This window comes from Chionomys nivalis, chromosome 9, assembly GCF_950005125.1.
Source record: "Chionomys nivalis chromosome 9, mChiNiv1.1, whole genome shotgun sequence".
NCBI classification, from domain to species: Eukaryota; Metazoa; Chordata; class Mammalia; order Rodentia; family Cricetidae; genus Chionomys; species Chionomys nivalis.
The window spans coordinates 67,147,891-67,165,294 of NC_080094.1; the positions used below are offsets into that span (position 1 = coordinate 67,147,891).

Consider the following 17,404-nt stretch of genomic DNA (forward strand, 5'->3'; position numbering starts at 1 on the left):
CAGGGTACTGCTGTTATTATTTAAATCAGATTAGAAAAAAAAAAACTTTTCCCATTGATTGAAAATGACTTTTTATGAACTAGAACAGCATATATGTTAACCCTGTATATTTTCCTTGGTTACATCTTATTCATAGTTTGGGTCCTATTTAAAAATATGCATGCTTAATGAAAATGTTTTTGTTTTGTTTTACAAAACCTCCACGATTCTATGTGAGACAAACCTGACAAGCAATGCAAAAACGCTTGTGAAGTACTACGGGTGTCTCAGCAAAAAATGAGTTCCCAGCACAGGTCAGAACACTATGACAGAATTGCTCTGCGACAAAGCAAAAAAACAAAAATATTTACTTACCAACCTTCACTTGTATATATTCAACTGGAGACAGAGGAGGCATTTTTTTTTTTAGTAATTGAATCCCTTTTATAAGTTTGTAGAATAAAGAGCCTCTAAATGCATCCTTTTCACTCACTTTACTTTATATTTTAAAATTCTCAAACTCTGGTTTTTTGTTAATGTAACAATGATTATAAACATGATGCTGTAGTTACTTAAAAAACAAAACAACCTCTGCAGATGGTGTTATCATCTCAATGCGGTATTTAGTTCAATCAAAATCAAAACAGCCTTATCAACCCCATGGTAGAATTTGGGTACTGAAAGGGATCAAATAAAATGTACCCCAACACTACAATTTTTATTTTTAAAAAGAAACAAAGAAATAATGAAGCCTAAGAGTCAAATGACACCGTTTGTCCACAGCTCTCAGGATTCCCTGGACCAGTCACCCGTCCTCAGGCACCATCTCCCTTCTACAGAAACGGAAACAATGTCTACTCTTTCTTTCCTTCCCATAACCGTTAGGTCTCACTGCTTTCTTCTCAAGAGTTTGTTAGAAATAACAGTGCAACCACCTGTGAAAGGATTCTGATTAAGCTGACATTCAGACAGTGTTGTCTGGATACCATCATCCGAAAGGGACTTCTGATCCCAAGCATCCTGATCTTGAAGGGAATCACTGTTCTTTTTCTTTCCTAAGTAGTGGACCTGTACATATTTCAAACCTGTATGATGACATCTAAGAAAATAAAAATTCCTGAATCGGTTGCACAGCTGCATTTTCCCTGGGAGGAAATCTTCACAAAGGTTCTAACTCACTTTGCATAGCTCGGATTTGGGACTCACTCCCAATTCACAGCTGAACTAAACAGCCGACTTGCACGTGAAGACATGCTACCTGCAGAGATGCAAAGGGCCTCAAAGTTTTCTTCTCGAGGTAGAATTAATGCACCCACCCTAAGATAAATGTATCTTCATGGAGAAAAACACATTTTGAATGACAATGTAATATTTGGTTTCAAAGCACATGACTAATGGTTCCATCGAGTTCCCTAAAAAAATACTCTATGAGATAAAGGGAGCCCCCAAATTCTTAATTATGTATAGTTTATGAAGTCTCAGGATTATCAATATAATTAACATCATCCAATAAACTTAATATAATTTTCCCATTTAGAAAGGAGATGAAAAAGAAACAAAGAAATACAGAATGCTTCCCTCCTTATCACAGACAAAGTCTTACTGTTATTTCTACAAAATGCTCAATGAATGCCCTTTGCTAGAGAAATGTTGAATAATTTGGAAATCGTATCAACACCTGAATTAAACTCAACATTTCTGAGTTTTCAAGCTTTCCTTTGCTTTCACAAATCCTGTAATTTAACCTGCTTTTCTACTCATTAAAAAAGAAAATGAGGTACAGACATGTCTAAGTGACTTTTGCAAAGGGATTATGGCCATGCCTGTCAAAGACTCATTACGTTTTGCTGTAAAACAATGTATTAGAATCAGAATGTCATTTCTGGAATTCTGATCACAAGGTGCCACCGTGTCTTTCAGTCACCTCTGCCGCTTGCTGCCTTTCCTTCTCCAGATGGAATTCTAGCAAAGTGTTTTCCCATGAGTGTAGCGAGAAGACAGGAAGAGAGGCATTGGTTGGCTGGAATGTAAATGCTTCTCACTTCAAATACCATTAAAGGAGAAGTAGAATGTATCCAGTGATTTTTCTGGGCCAAAAGTCCCAATTACATGTGGGATGTTTCTTTCATTGTTTGTTTTTGATTTATTGGGTTTTATTTACATTTGTGAAGTTTGTTACGGGCTGAAATAGTGGGCATGGGATTTTCCCACAATGCTCAGGACAACCATTTCTAAAGAATATTTTATTTTGTTTTGTTTGGAAATATATATATATATATATATATTGTAGAGTAAGACCTCTTATGTGTTTATGTTACATGATCTGAGATGTATTTCATGGTGATACAGTGGTATAAGGCTCATCAATTTGTGCTACCTCAAATTCAGGAATACCTGTTGTAAGTTAGATGGAAGCGTAGTCCTCAGAAACCACCTGGGGAAACATGATATTGATTACAACGGCGATGAGGAAAGCAATTATTCTTGAACCATTCCTCTCTAGCTCAGTGTTAGTAGAGTGCAATAGCATTTGCGGTGAATCCCCGCAGTTTGTGTTTTTGGTTTGTTTGTTTGTTTGTTTGTTTGTTTTGTTTTGTTTTTGTAGTTGCACACATACACACATACACAAAATGGACTTAAATCTAGCATTTTGTTGCATATTTAATAAAAAAAGATCTTAAGCCATAATCGCTGTAGCTGCTGGGTGCCTTATTTCTTCAAGAACTCTTTCTGTGCATGCAATAACTTTGGTTAAATTATTCTGGACTTAAAAGGCATGAGAGTATTTAAAATAGTATGGTTTCTGAAGCAACATTGTAGCAAACCAATTTTAAAAGATTCATCTGCTGAATTTTACTTCATAGTCCCTTTGTAGAACAGTTATTCAGATTTTAAAACAGGAATCATGTGCTGTTTTCTGTGTGGTCATTAGTCTCACAAAAGGAAAAGAACGATAAAAAAAAACTAAGAAACCATTCCTCCAATGATTGTCATTGAACTGACTGGTACATTAGTAAACATTCACAGTACGAAGTCTCTCTCGGTCTTCAGCATAGGAAGTAGTGCAAAGGAAACAAAAAAATCCAGTCTTATGACCTGTGAACAGAATTTGTTACATTTCCTCCAGAATGTTAGGCATTTGCTATTATACCTCCCCAAAATTAATAATAAAATATAATCAATTTCTAAAGGCCCCTGCAGCCTTTTCAAAAGTTAATTTCCAGTTAAAAATAAACTTTAATTAAATCCAAGATTAAATTGTGACCTATATTCTATTAAATAATTTACTTTCTCTTTTTTTCTACACAGTAATTCTTACAATTTCTAGAAAAACAACTACAGAATCCAAAGACACAGGAGATATTATTAAAACACTGATAAAAGACTGCTCAAATTCATTAATTCTTACATAGTAAATACTTCAGAATGCCAACTTTTCCATCACAGCACAATTCCCAACTTGTTGACAATTTACTTACATACTCATGTGCACACACGCTCTTAAACACACACACACACACACACACTCCTCAGGACCATCTTTACTATTAACATTTTCCCCTTATGTGCAAAATTCTTGCATTCTATTAAAAAATATAAAGATAGATCTACTCTATTTAAGCCTCCCTCTTCTCCAAGATGTATCATTTATTTGATATGCAATACAAATTTAGTCACAATTATGCCGTGTATTACCATTAAACAGCGTACTACTGTATGCAGTGCAATCATTTGCATATTTCATTTTCATAACTGCACTCTCTATGCATGAATATATTTGGAGATGGGGGCAGTGCCAGGTGGAAAAAACGACTCACACATCGGTCTCCACAGCCTTTGCGTTAGAACAATTGTTTTTGTCTGTCTCGCTGTCATCCCCCTTTTCCTGACACTTCTCTTCCTTTCCACATAAGGATTCCTTGACCCCTTCTTCCATCTCTAGATACTCTGACTTGTCCCCCAGGGATGAAGAAGTCGAGCTCCGGAATTTCTTGAGCAAATTAGAAGGGAGATATGGGCAACTGACTGCATTTTGTGTCAACTGGGTCTGTTCCTCATTTTCAGTCTCTCTGTGGTAGAAGTAGTTAAAGTTAGACACGATTACTGGCACAGGCAAAGCAATGGTTAAGACACCCGCAATGGCACACAGGGACCCCACAATCTTTCCTCCCACTGTGATGGGCTTCATGTCCCCATAGCCCACAGTTGTCATGGTGACCACAGCCCACCAAAACGCATCCGGTATGCTTTGGAAATGAGTAGTGGGTTCATCTGCTTCTGCAAAATATACAGCACTGGAAAAGAGAATGACCCCGATGAAGAGGAAAAAGATAAGAAGGCCCAGTTCCCGCATGCTGGCTCTGAGGGTGTGACCCAGGATCTGCAGGCCTTTGGAGTGTCTGGAGAGCTTGAAGATCCGGAACACTCGGACCAGACGGATGATCCTGAGGATGGCAAAGGACATGGCCTGCTGCTGCTGGCCGTTGCCACCTCCTTGCTGCTGGGCCAGATCAGTGCCCAGAGTGATGAAGTAAGGCAAAATGGAGACAATATCAATGATGTTCATGATGTTTTTGAAGAAGAGAGCTTGGCTGGGGCAAGCAAAGCATCGGACCACAAACTCAAATGAAAACCACACAATACACACTGTCTCCACGATGAAGAACGGGTCGTTGAAGATTGTGTGCCCCGAGTTCTCCAGGTGGGGCGCTGACGTGTCATTCAACAACTTGCTATGCCCACCTGCACTCAGGGCCATGATGAGGTCCCTGTCATCCCTGAACTCCGGCAAGGTTTCCAGGCAAAAGATGACGATAGAGATTAAGATGACCAGGACAGATACAATGGCTATGCCCCTGGCAGGGCTAGAACTCTCCGGATATTCAAAGAGAAGCCAAATCTGTTTCTTAAATTCATTCTCGGGCAGAGCTCTGTCCTCCTCTTCTCTCACAAAGCCCTCGTCTTCGCGGAACTTGAGCAGGGCTTCCTCTCCCAACTGGTAGAACTTCACCTCCTCAGTGAAGATATCAAAGGGGACATTGACTGGCCTCTTCAGGCGGCCTCCTGACTGGTAATAATATAAAATGGCGTCAAAGCTGGGCCGGTTCCTATCAAAAAAATACTCATTGCGCAAAGGGTCGAAGTACTGAGTCCTCTTCTCGGGGTCTCCCAAAAGAGTTTCTGGAAACTGGGCCAACGTTTTCATCTGGGTTTCAAATCGTAGCCCGGACACATTTATCACCACACGTTCACAGCAGTCGCTGTAGCGGACTGAACTGTAGCCACCACCACCCCCATCATCCTGAGGCAACAGGTCTGTGTATGAACACCCGTCCCCATGGTCATCCTCACTATAGTAAAACCTTCCCTCCTCTTCCTCCTCCTCATCCTCCTCCTCGTCTTCCTCTTCCTCGCTCAATTCTCTCAGGATCTTCTCTTCAGAGCCACTGGGCATCAGGTCTGAGCAATGAGGAAAACTGCTCTGCCGATGGTGGAGTTTCTTCTTCTCGGTTCGCTGATGCCTCCTCCTCCGACTACCTCGGCTACCTTGAGGATCATGGGAGGAGTAGGCCCCACGCGTCTGGTGATGATGATGGGGGCCTCCGCCAGAACCCCCAGTGCCTTCGACAGCAGCCGTGGCAGCTGCCACAGCAGCAGCTGCAGCCGCCCTGGAGTGAGCAAGCCTCTCCCTCTCTCGGGCCCGGGCTTGGGCTGCATAACCATAAGGCATATGACTGTTGCACCCTGAGCTCTCTGCACTCACCATTGCAACCTCCATGGTGCTGGTTTTGGGAAATGGCTGGTTCCAGTTGTAAGAGAAGAAGAAAGAAAAATAGGGCAGCTTATTTTCTTACCAAATTAAGGTAAGTTTGGAAGCCTTAAGCAGATTGCCTGGAAGACTTAGGATATTTTCAGTCCAACTTTGCATTTTCTGTTTTTAAATCAGCACACCCCATGCTCCCTCTTCTCAGAGATTCGGCGTTGCTTTCCAGAGCTTGGCTAGTCTAGACAACAGCCTAGTGCTCCTCAAACATAAGTCAGGAAATGTTGCGGTCTCCTGAACACCTACGTGTTTGGGGATAGATGTTCAAATCTGGAAGAATGTCTGGGATGCGGTTGGTGATGACGCTAACAAGACTCAAAGGCAGCAAGTATCTGACAGCCAGAAGTTGTGCCTAGAAAAATGAAATACAATTTTTCTGCATGGAAATTGTCCAAAGCCCAGTCCATCCAATTTAAATAAAATGCAAATTAGTCTTTAGTCTTAGCACTTGCCTTCTAGTGATGGCTTGACCCATGTTAAGATGTAGCTTACAATGTGTCCAACCATTCTGCTCAGTCTGTGAGGATGATTTCACAGGCTCTCTCTGTGATCAACAAGACTTCATGGACCCACAGACAATGCCCAGTTGTAGATAGACGCAAAGACCTTGGAAGGCTGGGAGGGTGGAAGACGAGGTTCCAGCAAAGGCAAACCCAACTCTGAGGTCTCCATAGAAATCAGGAAATGAAGACCATCCTGTGGCTAGACTCATTCAGAAGAAGCACTTCACCTAAGGAAGGATGGGAAACAAGCACAGGAGAAAAATAAAAAGAATCAAACCATCGCGAGCAAATAACCCTTCACCCCACATAAAACTGCTCTTGTCCTTAGGCAAACCACGAGACACACGCCAGGAGACCATAACTTTCTAGAGCACGGGGCAGGCTGCTCTAAAAATCTCTCCCACTCAATATCCATCTTGCTTTCTACTTTAATTATCGGCTCTGTTCGGTCTAGTGTGTGTGTGTGTGTGTCTTCTTTGGTTATCAGTTCTGTTCGGTCTATTGTGTGTGTGTGTGTTTGAGTGTGTGTGTGTGTGTGTGAGTGAGTGTGCGTCAACTCATTTATTTTGCTTCTGTCCTTTCTCCATCCACCTGGTTCTTGCTTTCCTCTGCCCCTTCACCAACGCCAGGTTTTCAGTCACACTGGCATCCTCTTCATCCTACAGCAGCAGCGCTGTGGCTTTACAGCTGTTTCCATTATTCATTTATCTCAAGGAATTCTCTTTAAATTTTCCACTTATTAAATGTTGCTGAATTAAGCACCGTTCCATTTTCTTTTTCTGTCTTTACTCGGAATTAAAGAAGTTGAAAAGAAAACCAGTTTTCTTCTGTTTAGAGTCAGACTACTTGAATGAACATCAATTACCTCATCTATAAAGTGTAAACAACATAATCCAGCTGCTCCACCCCACCTTTGTAAGGACCAATAGAGACCATGGATGCTATCAGGATAGCATATTGTCTTGAACATGATGAATGACAACGGATGTGACGGTTATGGAAAACACAGCATTAAACTATGTTGCCACCTATCCACCCACTCCCTAAATTCACATTCTTTGCCACTGTCTGAAGTGGGTAAGGACGGAACTTGACCACATCCAAGGCACTGCGACACTCACACCTATGAGTCCCTGGAGCTGGCATTCTCTGATTCCATGAAACATGCCCCTGTTGTTTTGCGCTCTACTCCAGCTTCCTGAACACTCCCTACCACCCACAACCTAGAAGCAAATCCCAGTTCCCACATCTCTTAGTAACCATCCTCTCTCCTTAAAAACCTTCATATTCACCTCCTGTACTCTTCTGAAATGTGTGGCTATTGCCCTTGGACAGCACACTTCACCCCCTTTTACTCTTATCCTGTTCTCTCACCCTCCAGTTCACCCCACAATTGTTGACAGACCGCAATCTGCCCTGCTATCACGTGCTGTCCCTCTTTTCTTACTTTGTTCTCCTAAGTCGATTGAATTCATCTCCCCAGTCAGGACTTGAGAAACATTTTGCCCCTAACTCCAATCTCCTCTTGCTTCTTCCAAGAGGACTTCTAAGAATACAGAAAGTAACCCAAAGGATTGGAAAGGATGATAGCAGGTAGAATTCACGGCATCCTCTAGCTTCTATTACTGGAAACACTTGGGCAGCGAGAGAGCAATGGCTTTCTGAAGCCATTAGCAGGAGCCTCCCCTGAAGCACCTGCTGCTCCTTACTGCTGGTGCCAGTCCTATAACTTAAATGACAATCAGGGATTGTCACACACATCTCACACCCATCCTTGATTAGACCAAAAAAAAAAAATCCAGAAAACACACCTCAGAAGGTGTCCCTGGTGACATCCTCTTCCCTGCCTGATTCATCACACCAGCTTACATTCAGAAGTGTTTACCGTGGGGAGGCCTCCAAGACCTTACTTATAAAACTGTTCTAGGGCTACATTCACTGTGGCATGTCCACTAACATCCATAAGATGGGCACAGTCCAAATAGCCTAGGAATTTGTTCAACTTCTCAACAGCTACAAACAGTTTGAATAGATAGATATCACTTGAGTAAGTCTTGAGTAACTGACATGCCCATATATTTACAAATGTGCAGATGCCTCTCCTACTCAAGCAACCCCCTCAAAGATCTCATATGAGAGGATCTTCCAGCACACTGCCCATTCTCCTAGCTCTGGAACTGCCTTCTTTCTGCCCAACAGCTAATGCTTCCTTATTCGCTATTTATCTAGGCTTGTTAATTACTGTTTGTCTAACTCACTCTTCTACATACAAAAAGCAAGCTGTGTTCTTTTTCATTGGCTTCTAGTTACCTCACTATCCTAGAGAGACAGAAAGAAGGAAAGAAATATGAAAGGAAGGGAGAGAATGGGGGAGAATGGGGAAAGGGGGAGAAGGAGGGAAGAAAGTAAAATAAAAGGAAGAAAGGAAGGAAAGAATGAAGGAAGGAAATGAAGGAACGAAAAATGGATAAACACACCCAACCATTTTTCCAACAAACCCAACTGTTTTAAAATCTCTTTCTCCAGGTATCCTTCTTAGGATAACCAAGCATACTTTATGCAAGAGACCTTTGCAGGGGTTTTTCCCCTCCCTTCTAAACACCATTAAACTAAGAGGATTTTGCAAGGCACCTATTCCTGTCTCTATGCTCCCAAACACCGGCCAAAGCATCCCTCTTCTCTTATCCAACAACAGCAAGGCTGTTTTCCTCTCTAGATGCTAATTTCTGCAACTGTGTTAGGGTGGTACCTGAACCAAATCTGAGAGAAGGGCAGAAAGAAGGAGACAGAATTAACAATTAAAAAGGTGATACAATCAGGAAAGCCAATACCATAAGAAACACGTACTTCATCGCACACCATTTATCCAGTCCCTGTGGACTGCTCAAACACTGAAAATACATGCCATCCTAATGTTGGGAGAGTCAGCAATACAGACCCGCTCATCAGCTGTTCGCAAAGGAGAGGAACCGTGAGCCTGGGATCAGACAAAACGAAAACGATGCTGAATCTAAACCCCACCTCATTGGGGAACGACATCTTTAATTGCGCCCTGGCCTCCGGACCCGGGTTCCCGCTCAGGCATATTAAGCAGGGCACACTGGCCCCATCCCCTGGGTTGCCCCTGGAGCGCCGCGTTGCATCTGCACCTCCCTTCTCCCACCTCCTGGTTTATTTTTAACCGCCTTCCATTCATGTCCTTCTGTCACATTCTCGATATTATTTATTCCTCAAATGTCCACAGTTTCTCTCAACAGCCAAAAGAGTAGGGTGGAGAAAAGATAAGAAAGGTATCATACTTACCGTTCCCAGCAAGTGAGAAAAATAAAAACAGAGAAAAAAATTCCCGGTGATTTGTTTTCTCCCCTCAAGCTGCAACAGCTGGAGGAGGGGCAGAATCATGGGGGGTGGGGGCGCAGTACAAGAAATCACTCGGATTTAGCAGGTGGAGGCTTCCAAATATCCATGGAACAAGTTCTGTCGCCTTGGCCGGGGTGGGGGGTGTCACAGAGTCCTCGTTACTGGAGCCCAGAGGTGGGGACTAGGGACGCCCCAAAGGTAGACCCCGGAGATTCCTGGCTTCTCTGGAGTTCGGCACAGCAGACCTGGACTGAGAACGGAAGTCAAGGTTCCCCCGAAAAAGACTCAAAATCCTAGACAGCAGTGATCACTTGTTAAGCCTGGATTCCTTCTCCAGTATCCATCCCAGTCTCGCTCTATAGCTGGCTGCAGGAGCAGCACACGCCTCCCCTGGCTGCCAGCGCGCACGGGCGGGGGCGGGGCCAGGCCAGGCTGAGGGTGTGGCCTTTGGGGCTGTCACCCGGGGCGCCTCCCCGCGTGGCTGGGCGGGCACAGTCACGACGCTGCGACCCCACCCGTCGGCCCAGCCCCCACGACTGCTTAGCTTCTGGAAACCGTCCCAGGAGCACTTGACTATCACCCTCAAGCAAGGAGCAAATCCCGGAGACAGATGTGTCCCGCAGGAGCTGGAACAGAAGTCCAGGACCACAGCACAGGTGCCACTAGAGAGACTGGGAGAGGGACTTTGATGGGAGATGCAGTCCAAAAACTGGGTGGATAGCTTGGGGCGGCTTCCCTCCCTACCCTGATCTTCCTTTATATCCCCTGGCACCATTCCTCTTTCCTCCCAAAACGTGTAGGAGTAGGGCTCAGGAGCATCTCTGGGGAGACTGCAGGTACAGGAATTCTTGTTTCCCCTGTGAGTACATCCCAGCAGTCGTAGCAGTCTTCCTAGAACACCCGAGTCCGCAGCCTCAGCTCCTGGGTTCGGCCTCCCAGGCTCCGAGAAAGACCAACTTTACCTGTGTATCAGACCATGGATTAGAGAGAGTGCTTGAATCTGAAGAGTGACCCAGGGTGAAGCTTACTGTGCACCAGGGGCATAAGTCTCAACAGGACGGCAGTTGGAGGGTTTTGAGCAAAATGGCCTAGGCTGGAGGCTTTGGAAGGCTGAGGTGAGCCCTCTCTGAAACTGCTGCTGCGAAAAATACCTGCGATGTAACCTGAGACTCCATGTGGGGCCTTGGGGAGACTTTGTATTTCTGCCCCTATCGTTACTGCCACCCACCTACTTTTTAACAGAAGTATTCCACACTACCATACCCCCAGCCAGGGAAGTGTGTTCTAAGAAAGGCAACCACACCCCAAAGGAACTTTAGGTGGTTTCATTGGTGGTTTGTGAATCGTTTCTGGCACATAGATGTGGATGCGCAATTTTAAATAATCCACAGAAAAGAGAGAGAGAGAGAGAGAGAGAGAGAGAGAGAGAGAGAGAGAGAGAGAGATGAGAGAGAGAGAGAGAGAGAGGAAGAAGATGGAGAAGGAGAGGGGAAGGGGAACAGAGAGGAAAGGAGGGGAAGAGGAGGGGAAAGGAGGAGAGGGGAGGGGAGGGGGGAGGGGAAGGGGAGGGGAGGAGAGGAGAGGAGATGAGAGGAGAGCAGAGGAGAGGAGAGGGAGAGGGGAGAGAGGAGAAGAGAGAGATCCAGGTCAGCTTTAGGTCTCCAGCGTCTTCCCCAACAACCCCGATGGATCTGGCAAGCACAGTCCAACTACTGGAGCAGATCCGACCTGGGTTGTTTGGTTGGCACCTGGGATGCCATACTTGCAAGCAGCTTTGTTCGTGGGCCCTATTGGGCTTCCTTCTTTTGTAATTCACAATTAATTATTAAGGGAAATATTCCTGAGCTGAATTATAGATCTTCTGTGTGCGCTGCGCTTACCTAGCCGCTGCTGACGCAGGGAAAGACACCTGGAAGACGGTTCTGCTTGTTTAATTTTTTTAAATAATTGGGGTTGGGGGTCCTGAATTGGAATTACTGAGAGGGAAAACCAAACAAATGAAAACCTGGTCTGGGGTCTGGTTCCCTTAACTTCTTTGAGTCACTGCCCCTTGAGATTCTAGCAAGAATAAATTTACCTGGAACACCCTCCACCTCCACCCTGGATGCCCCAAGTCATTCCATATTGGAGCTCATTCTAGCAAACAGAAGAGCTCATGTCTCCAAAACCGAAAGCAATCATATTTACTTCCAAAATAAGCTAGGTCACTGTGCAGTCCCGCAGGTGCCAGAAACAGATGACTAACTTAGTATTGAACCTAAGCAGGACATTTCTTGGGATGATAGAATCAGGGCTGAGGGCATACAATATAAGATCATGGGACCCGTTTGCAAAAGCTGTTTATGAGACCAGTCCACTGCAGCTAAGGAATGCTTCCAGGGACTTGAAAGACGAGTCTGAATAACGGACTAAAGATGAAAGTTCTATTGAAACTTCGATGTTTTAATTGGATCACATGGAAATTTTGGGAACTATGTTTCTGTATATGTCATTGGTTATTTTATTCTTATTATGGACCAGAGAGTTTTAAACATTTAAATACTTGAAATCTTTATAAACATCTTTATTTCTTAGGTATCAGGAAGAGCAACTACTAAAACATAGCAACAGCACAGCTGATTAAAAGCCACTCTCATGAAGATATTTATTTGGAATATAGAATGAATAACTATTGAATACTTGACCGTGACATGTAATAATCATTGAGTGACCGGCCCATTGCTGACGATGTTCTAAGTTCTCCGCATGGACATTGTCTTGTTTCAGCTGCATGACTACACAACCTGTTTGACAGGTACTATTATGTCACTATTGCATACGGAAATTGAGGCTGACGTTGGTTATATAACTTGGCTAAGGTTGTCTAACTTATGACATAGTAGCAGAACATGGCCTTATATGTGTGACTTTGAAATGTGGGCACTATTCAGTGACAGCAATGTAACACAGTCTATGCCCACATAAGTGTGTACGCTAATAGGTATCACCCATACACAGGCTGGTGCTGAAGCCAGACGACTCGTGCCATGATGCGGGTGTGAAAATGCTGGCTCTGGTGTGCAAAGAGCCTCACAGCATCCAACCTAAAGGAAACAAGCAAGGACTTCCAAGGAAGAGAGAGTCTAAAGACCAGTGAGAGTCAGAATGGCTACTATAGAGAATATACCGGCTCCTGGTACTGAGGTAGGGAGCACTAGCAGGTGGAACTGTTGGGGTTAGGATGAAACTGTCTAGAAGGAACAGGCCCTCTCTCGGCCTTCTGCCCCCAGTCCAGCACACATGCATGTAGACATTTGCATGCACACAAACATACTACCTTTTATGCCTCTCTTCCCTCATTCCAGCAGACAGTCACACACACACACACACACACACACACACACACACCACATGGAGACCCAGCCATGCACACACTTACACTCCACTTTGCCTACTTAATTTTTATTTCATAAAATAGGAATTATGGGCTGGAGAGATGGCTCAGTGGTTAAGAGCATTGCCTGCTCTTCCAAAGGTCCTGAGTTCAATTCCCGGCAACCACATGGTGGCTCACAACCATCTATCTGTAATGAGGTCTGGTGCCCTCTTCTGGCCTGCAAACATACACATAGACAAAATATTGTATATATAACAAATAAATAAATAAAATAATTTTTTAAAAAAATAAATAAATAATAAAATAGGAATTATTGCATTTCTCTCCTTTGTACTCTTGGGGACTTTCTAGAACCTCACATGGTGAGCAAAATGATTTTTATTTTATTTTACTTTTTATGACTGACATAATCTCTATTTTGACTAAGTCTTAAAACTCTCCTTTTTTTTATAGAAAAGTTTTCTTGTCTTTCTTAATCATCACCTAGTCAAAACCTTAGAAGCTTCCCCACCTCCACACTTACTTATTAGCTCCTATAATTTATCCTTGGCTTTGAAGTCTCCCATTCGTGGCACAAATGTTCTTCTGTTCTCCTTAACTAGTGTGTCCCCCCTTCCCAAGTGTATAGTGATGTTCAGTCTACCCCCACCCCCTCTTCACCAAGCCTGTGACACTTGCTTAGAACAGGTGCTATATCTTTGGAAATGGACACTGTATCTGTCTCATGCTGTGGATTAGGAAAGAACTTTCCATCACTGAAGGAAGTTCACTAGGTATGCTGGGGAAACACAAACTGGAAATGGCTACTTTATTCCTTCTAATTCTAGATCCTCAGATCTCCAATTTTAAAGTTCTGAAAAGATGCAAAGGACCATGTTTCCATGCCACCCCTTCCAGATTCCTAGGGGAAGATCATCTGGGCAGCCTGCTATTCTCAATCCCAGTGAGCCACTCCGCTAGGTGTTACTTATAATTAGGTTTTACAGTGACTCCTCACCCTCAGTTCCCATTCTATTGTATATTATGTATCTGCTACCCATGTCTTAAGAATTCAGAAAGGCATATTTATTTCTGACTATAGTCCATTTAAGTTTTTGTAGCAAAATACCATAGACTTGGTGACTTACTAACAACAGAATTTACTTCACAATACTTCAGATTAAGAAACTCAAGAGCCTATATGTTTTTCTTTGGGTTGACCTTCTTATTTAGCTTCTCTAGGATCACGAATTATAGGCTCAATGTCCTTTATTTATCGCTAGAAACCAAATATGAGTGAGTACATCCCCTGTTCCTCTTTTTGGGTCTGGCTCACCTCACTCAGGATAGTGTTTTCTATTTCCGTCCATTTGCATGCAATATTCAGGAAGTCATTGTTTTTTACTGCTGAGTAGTACTCTAATATGTATATATTCCATACTTTCTTTATCCATTCTTCCATTGAAGGGCATCTGGCGATGAAAGGAGACAGAGACAGAGACCCACACTGGAGCACCAGACTGAAATCTCAAGGTCCAAATCAGGAGCAGAAGGAGAAAGAGCACGAGCAAGGAACTCAGGACCGCGAGGGGTGCACCCACACACTGATACAATGGGGATGTTCTATCAGGAACTCACCAAGGCCAGCTGGCTTGGGTCTGAAATTGCATGGGATAAAACCGGACTCGCTGAACATAGCGGACAATGAGGACTACTGAGAACTCAAGAACAATGGCAATGGGTTTTTGATCCTATTGTATGTACTGGCTTTGTGGGAGCCTAGGCAGTTTGGATGCTCACCTTACTAGACCTGGATGGAGGTGGGTGGTCCTTGGACTTCCCACAGGGCAGGGAACCCTGATTGCTCTTAGGGCTGAAGAGGGAGGAGGACTTTATCGGGGGAGGGGGAAGGAAATGGGAGGCAGTAGCGGGGAGGAGGCAGAAATCTTTAAGAAAGAAAGAAAGAGAGACAGACAGAGAGAGAGAGACAGAGAGAGAGAGACAGAGAGAGAGAGAGAGAGAGAGAGAGAGAGAGAGAGAGAGAGAGAAAGAAAGAAAGAAAGAAAGAAAGAAAGAAAGAAAGAAAGAAAGAAAGAAAGAAAGAAAGACTCAAGAGCATGATGTTGACAATATCTGTTTGTCAAATACCCATCTCTGGATTCACAAAGGCTCCTTCTAGCTAAGTCCCCACATAGTAAATATGGTAGATTAGCTCTACAGGGCTTCTTTTATAAGGGCACTAATAGCATTCTCAAGGGATTTCCTGGAATACTGGAATAGTCACCTTCTTTTGCCTTTCCATCAGGGATTAGAATCCCAACTTTAGAATCTGGAATGGACACAAGCATTCAGACCATAGTAGGGAAAGAGGGATCACTCAACTCAGTGACTTTCTCACAGCGCCTGCCCAGCAGCATAGAGAGGAAGATATTAGCACCTACCCTGGGTGGGAACTGGTAGTCCATAGGGGAGAGAAAAGAATTGCCCTACTAATGTAGTAAAGCTCTAACAGAAGTCACTCAAAAGACAAGGAGAACGGATGTCCAGTGCAAGTTACAGGGAAAGAGTTTTTGGGCAGAAGTGCATCCATGCCAAAGGCTCAATGGAGAGGAATGGTGAATGAGAAAATAAACAAACATCATGAGAGGATACAGCATGGAATGAGAAATGAGTTATTTCTCCAAAGCATTTTTAGATACAGTGGTGAAATCGCCTAATTGGTGTGGTCTTAGTTACTGTTCGATTGCTATAGACTACATAACCAAGGCAACATGTAAAAGAAAGAGTTTACTGGAGCTTGAAGTTGCAGATGGTGAGTCAATGATCATCAAGGGCATGGAGCATGGCAGCAGACAAGCAGGTGCAGAAGCAATAGCCAAGAACTTACATCTGCTTCACAATTACAAGCCAGGCACAGGTAACTGAGAATGCTGTGGGCTTTTAAAACCTTGAACTCCACCTTCAGTGACACACCTCCTCCAACAAAGTCACACCTCCTAACTCTTCCCAAACAGTATTACGAACTGGATATAAACTATCCAAACATATGATCTTCTAGGGGGCATTGTTATTTAAACCACCACACTAAAGTCTACGAGAAAACATTGTAGGATGGGATTCCCAATCCTCTCTAACTCCACATGCAGGCCATACATGTAGAGTGCATATCCTTCCTCCAAACCAAGTTAGCAACTTCATGGTGACTAAATATAATGACTTACAGAATCTTCTGGCTATGATGACACCTCTCTCCTACTCCTTAGAAGTCAAGTAGATGAAATGAAACAGGCAGAACCTCAAATCAAAGCAGACATGGATTTCGAATTGTAAGCTATTCAGAAGATAGCCCAATGAATTAAAGTGCTCAGTTTCTAATGCCAGCCACATTAGCAGTCATGCACCACTGCGATTGAAGTCCACTCTGCAAAAGACACTATAAAAGAATAAAATGAAATCATCCTTTTATCTCCTCGTTCTGTTTTCTTTTTATGTGATTAGGAAATAGGGCAGTATTGGGACTTGCTGAAGATGAAGCAGATGTTGGTGGAGAGAAAAAATAAAAACCACTTGGCCATGGTTTGTCATGTTCCAACCAGAAACACACTTGTGTCAGGGATGGATTCAGGCAAGAGGTAGGGAATGTTGCTCCAGTTTTATAGACACAGATATCACTATGCCTTCTGGGTCAGATACACATAGTTTACATCATAGAGTTTTTCACAGATACCTACATGTGGGCCTTTTAAATCTTTACAATCCTAGAATACAGTATGTACATGTGAAAAATAAATTCGAACTTCTTGTGGATCCTTTAAACATGGTCACTGCTATTAGGCTGGGCCTCATTCTCTTAAAATTTGGACTCTCCCTACTGCCCCTGTTTTGATGTTAGTTGACATTTGGCCTCTGAGGACACCAGAGTTCTATAAGCATCACCAGTTCTTATAGGACATCACTGTTCTATAGCCTAAGGATGTCCCTGTGCTGCTTCCCGGCATCGGGCACCAACACCTCCTTGACTGTTGCTCCTTCAGAAGGCCTACTTTCCTTCCGACTTGGACACATTAGGAACACCTTGTCCAGGATGTGTTTGCAAAACAAGACCCATTACCGTTGGAAAGATGCTGTGATAAACACAGAAGGAAGATAGTGTTACTGGGTAAAGATCGGGTAAAATATCTAACCAGGCTTGGAGAGATGGTTCAGAGCATAACAGCACCTGACGTTCTTATAGAGGATGAAGGTGCAATTCCCAGAACCTACGTGTTGACTCACAGCATATGTGAGGATCTGATACCATTTTCTGGCCTCTGTGAACACCTGTCACCCATATGGTATATATGGTGCACATAAATACAGGTGAAAGGTCCATACTCATAAAAT

At 43.5% G+C, this 17,404-nt stretch overlaps 1 protein-coding gene and 1 long non-coding RNA gene across 3 annotated transcripts; one reads left to right on the forward strand and one right to left on the reverse strand.

Moving 5' to 3' along the window:
- Positions 1-2,628: 2,628 nt before the first annotated feature.
- Kcna4 (potassium voltage-gated channel subfamily A member 4) lies at positions 2,629-10,009 on the reverse strand. Of its 2 annotated transcripts, none has more exons than XM_057780940.1 (2): positions 9,610-10,009; positions 2,629-6,533 (listed from the first exon to the last, which is right to left on the reverse strand). In XM_057780940.1, the coding sequence occupies exon 2, from the start codon at positions 5,756-5,758 to the stop codon at positions 3,794-3,796; it is 1,965 nt and encodes a 654-aa protein (XP_057636923.1). In that variant the 5' UTR covers positions 5,759-6,533; positions 9,610-10,009; the 3' UTR covers positions 2,629-3,793. The 2 variants fall into 2 exon arrangements, with proteins under 2 accessions (XP_057636923.1, XP_057636924.1); XM_057780941.1 differs by lacking the exon at positions 9,610-10,009 and adding an exon at positions 9,245-9,363.
- Positions 10,010-10,192: 183 nt separating this feature from the next.
- On the forward strand, positions 10,193-14,897 carry LOC130882088 (uncharacterized). The gene is made up of 4 exons (XR_009057764.1): positions 10,193-10,322; positions 12,241-12,460; positions 12,664-12,849; positions 14,489-14,897. It is a non-coding gene; the product is annotated as an uncharacterized LOC130882088 (long non-coding RNA).
- The last annotated feature ends 2,507 nt before the right edge of the window (positions 14,898-17,404 follow it).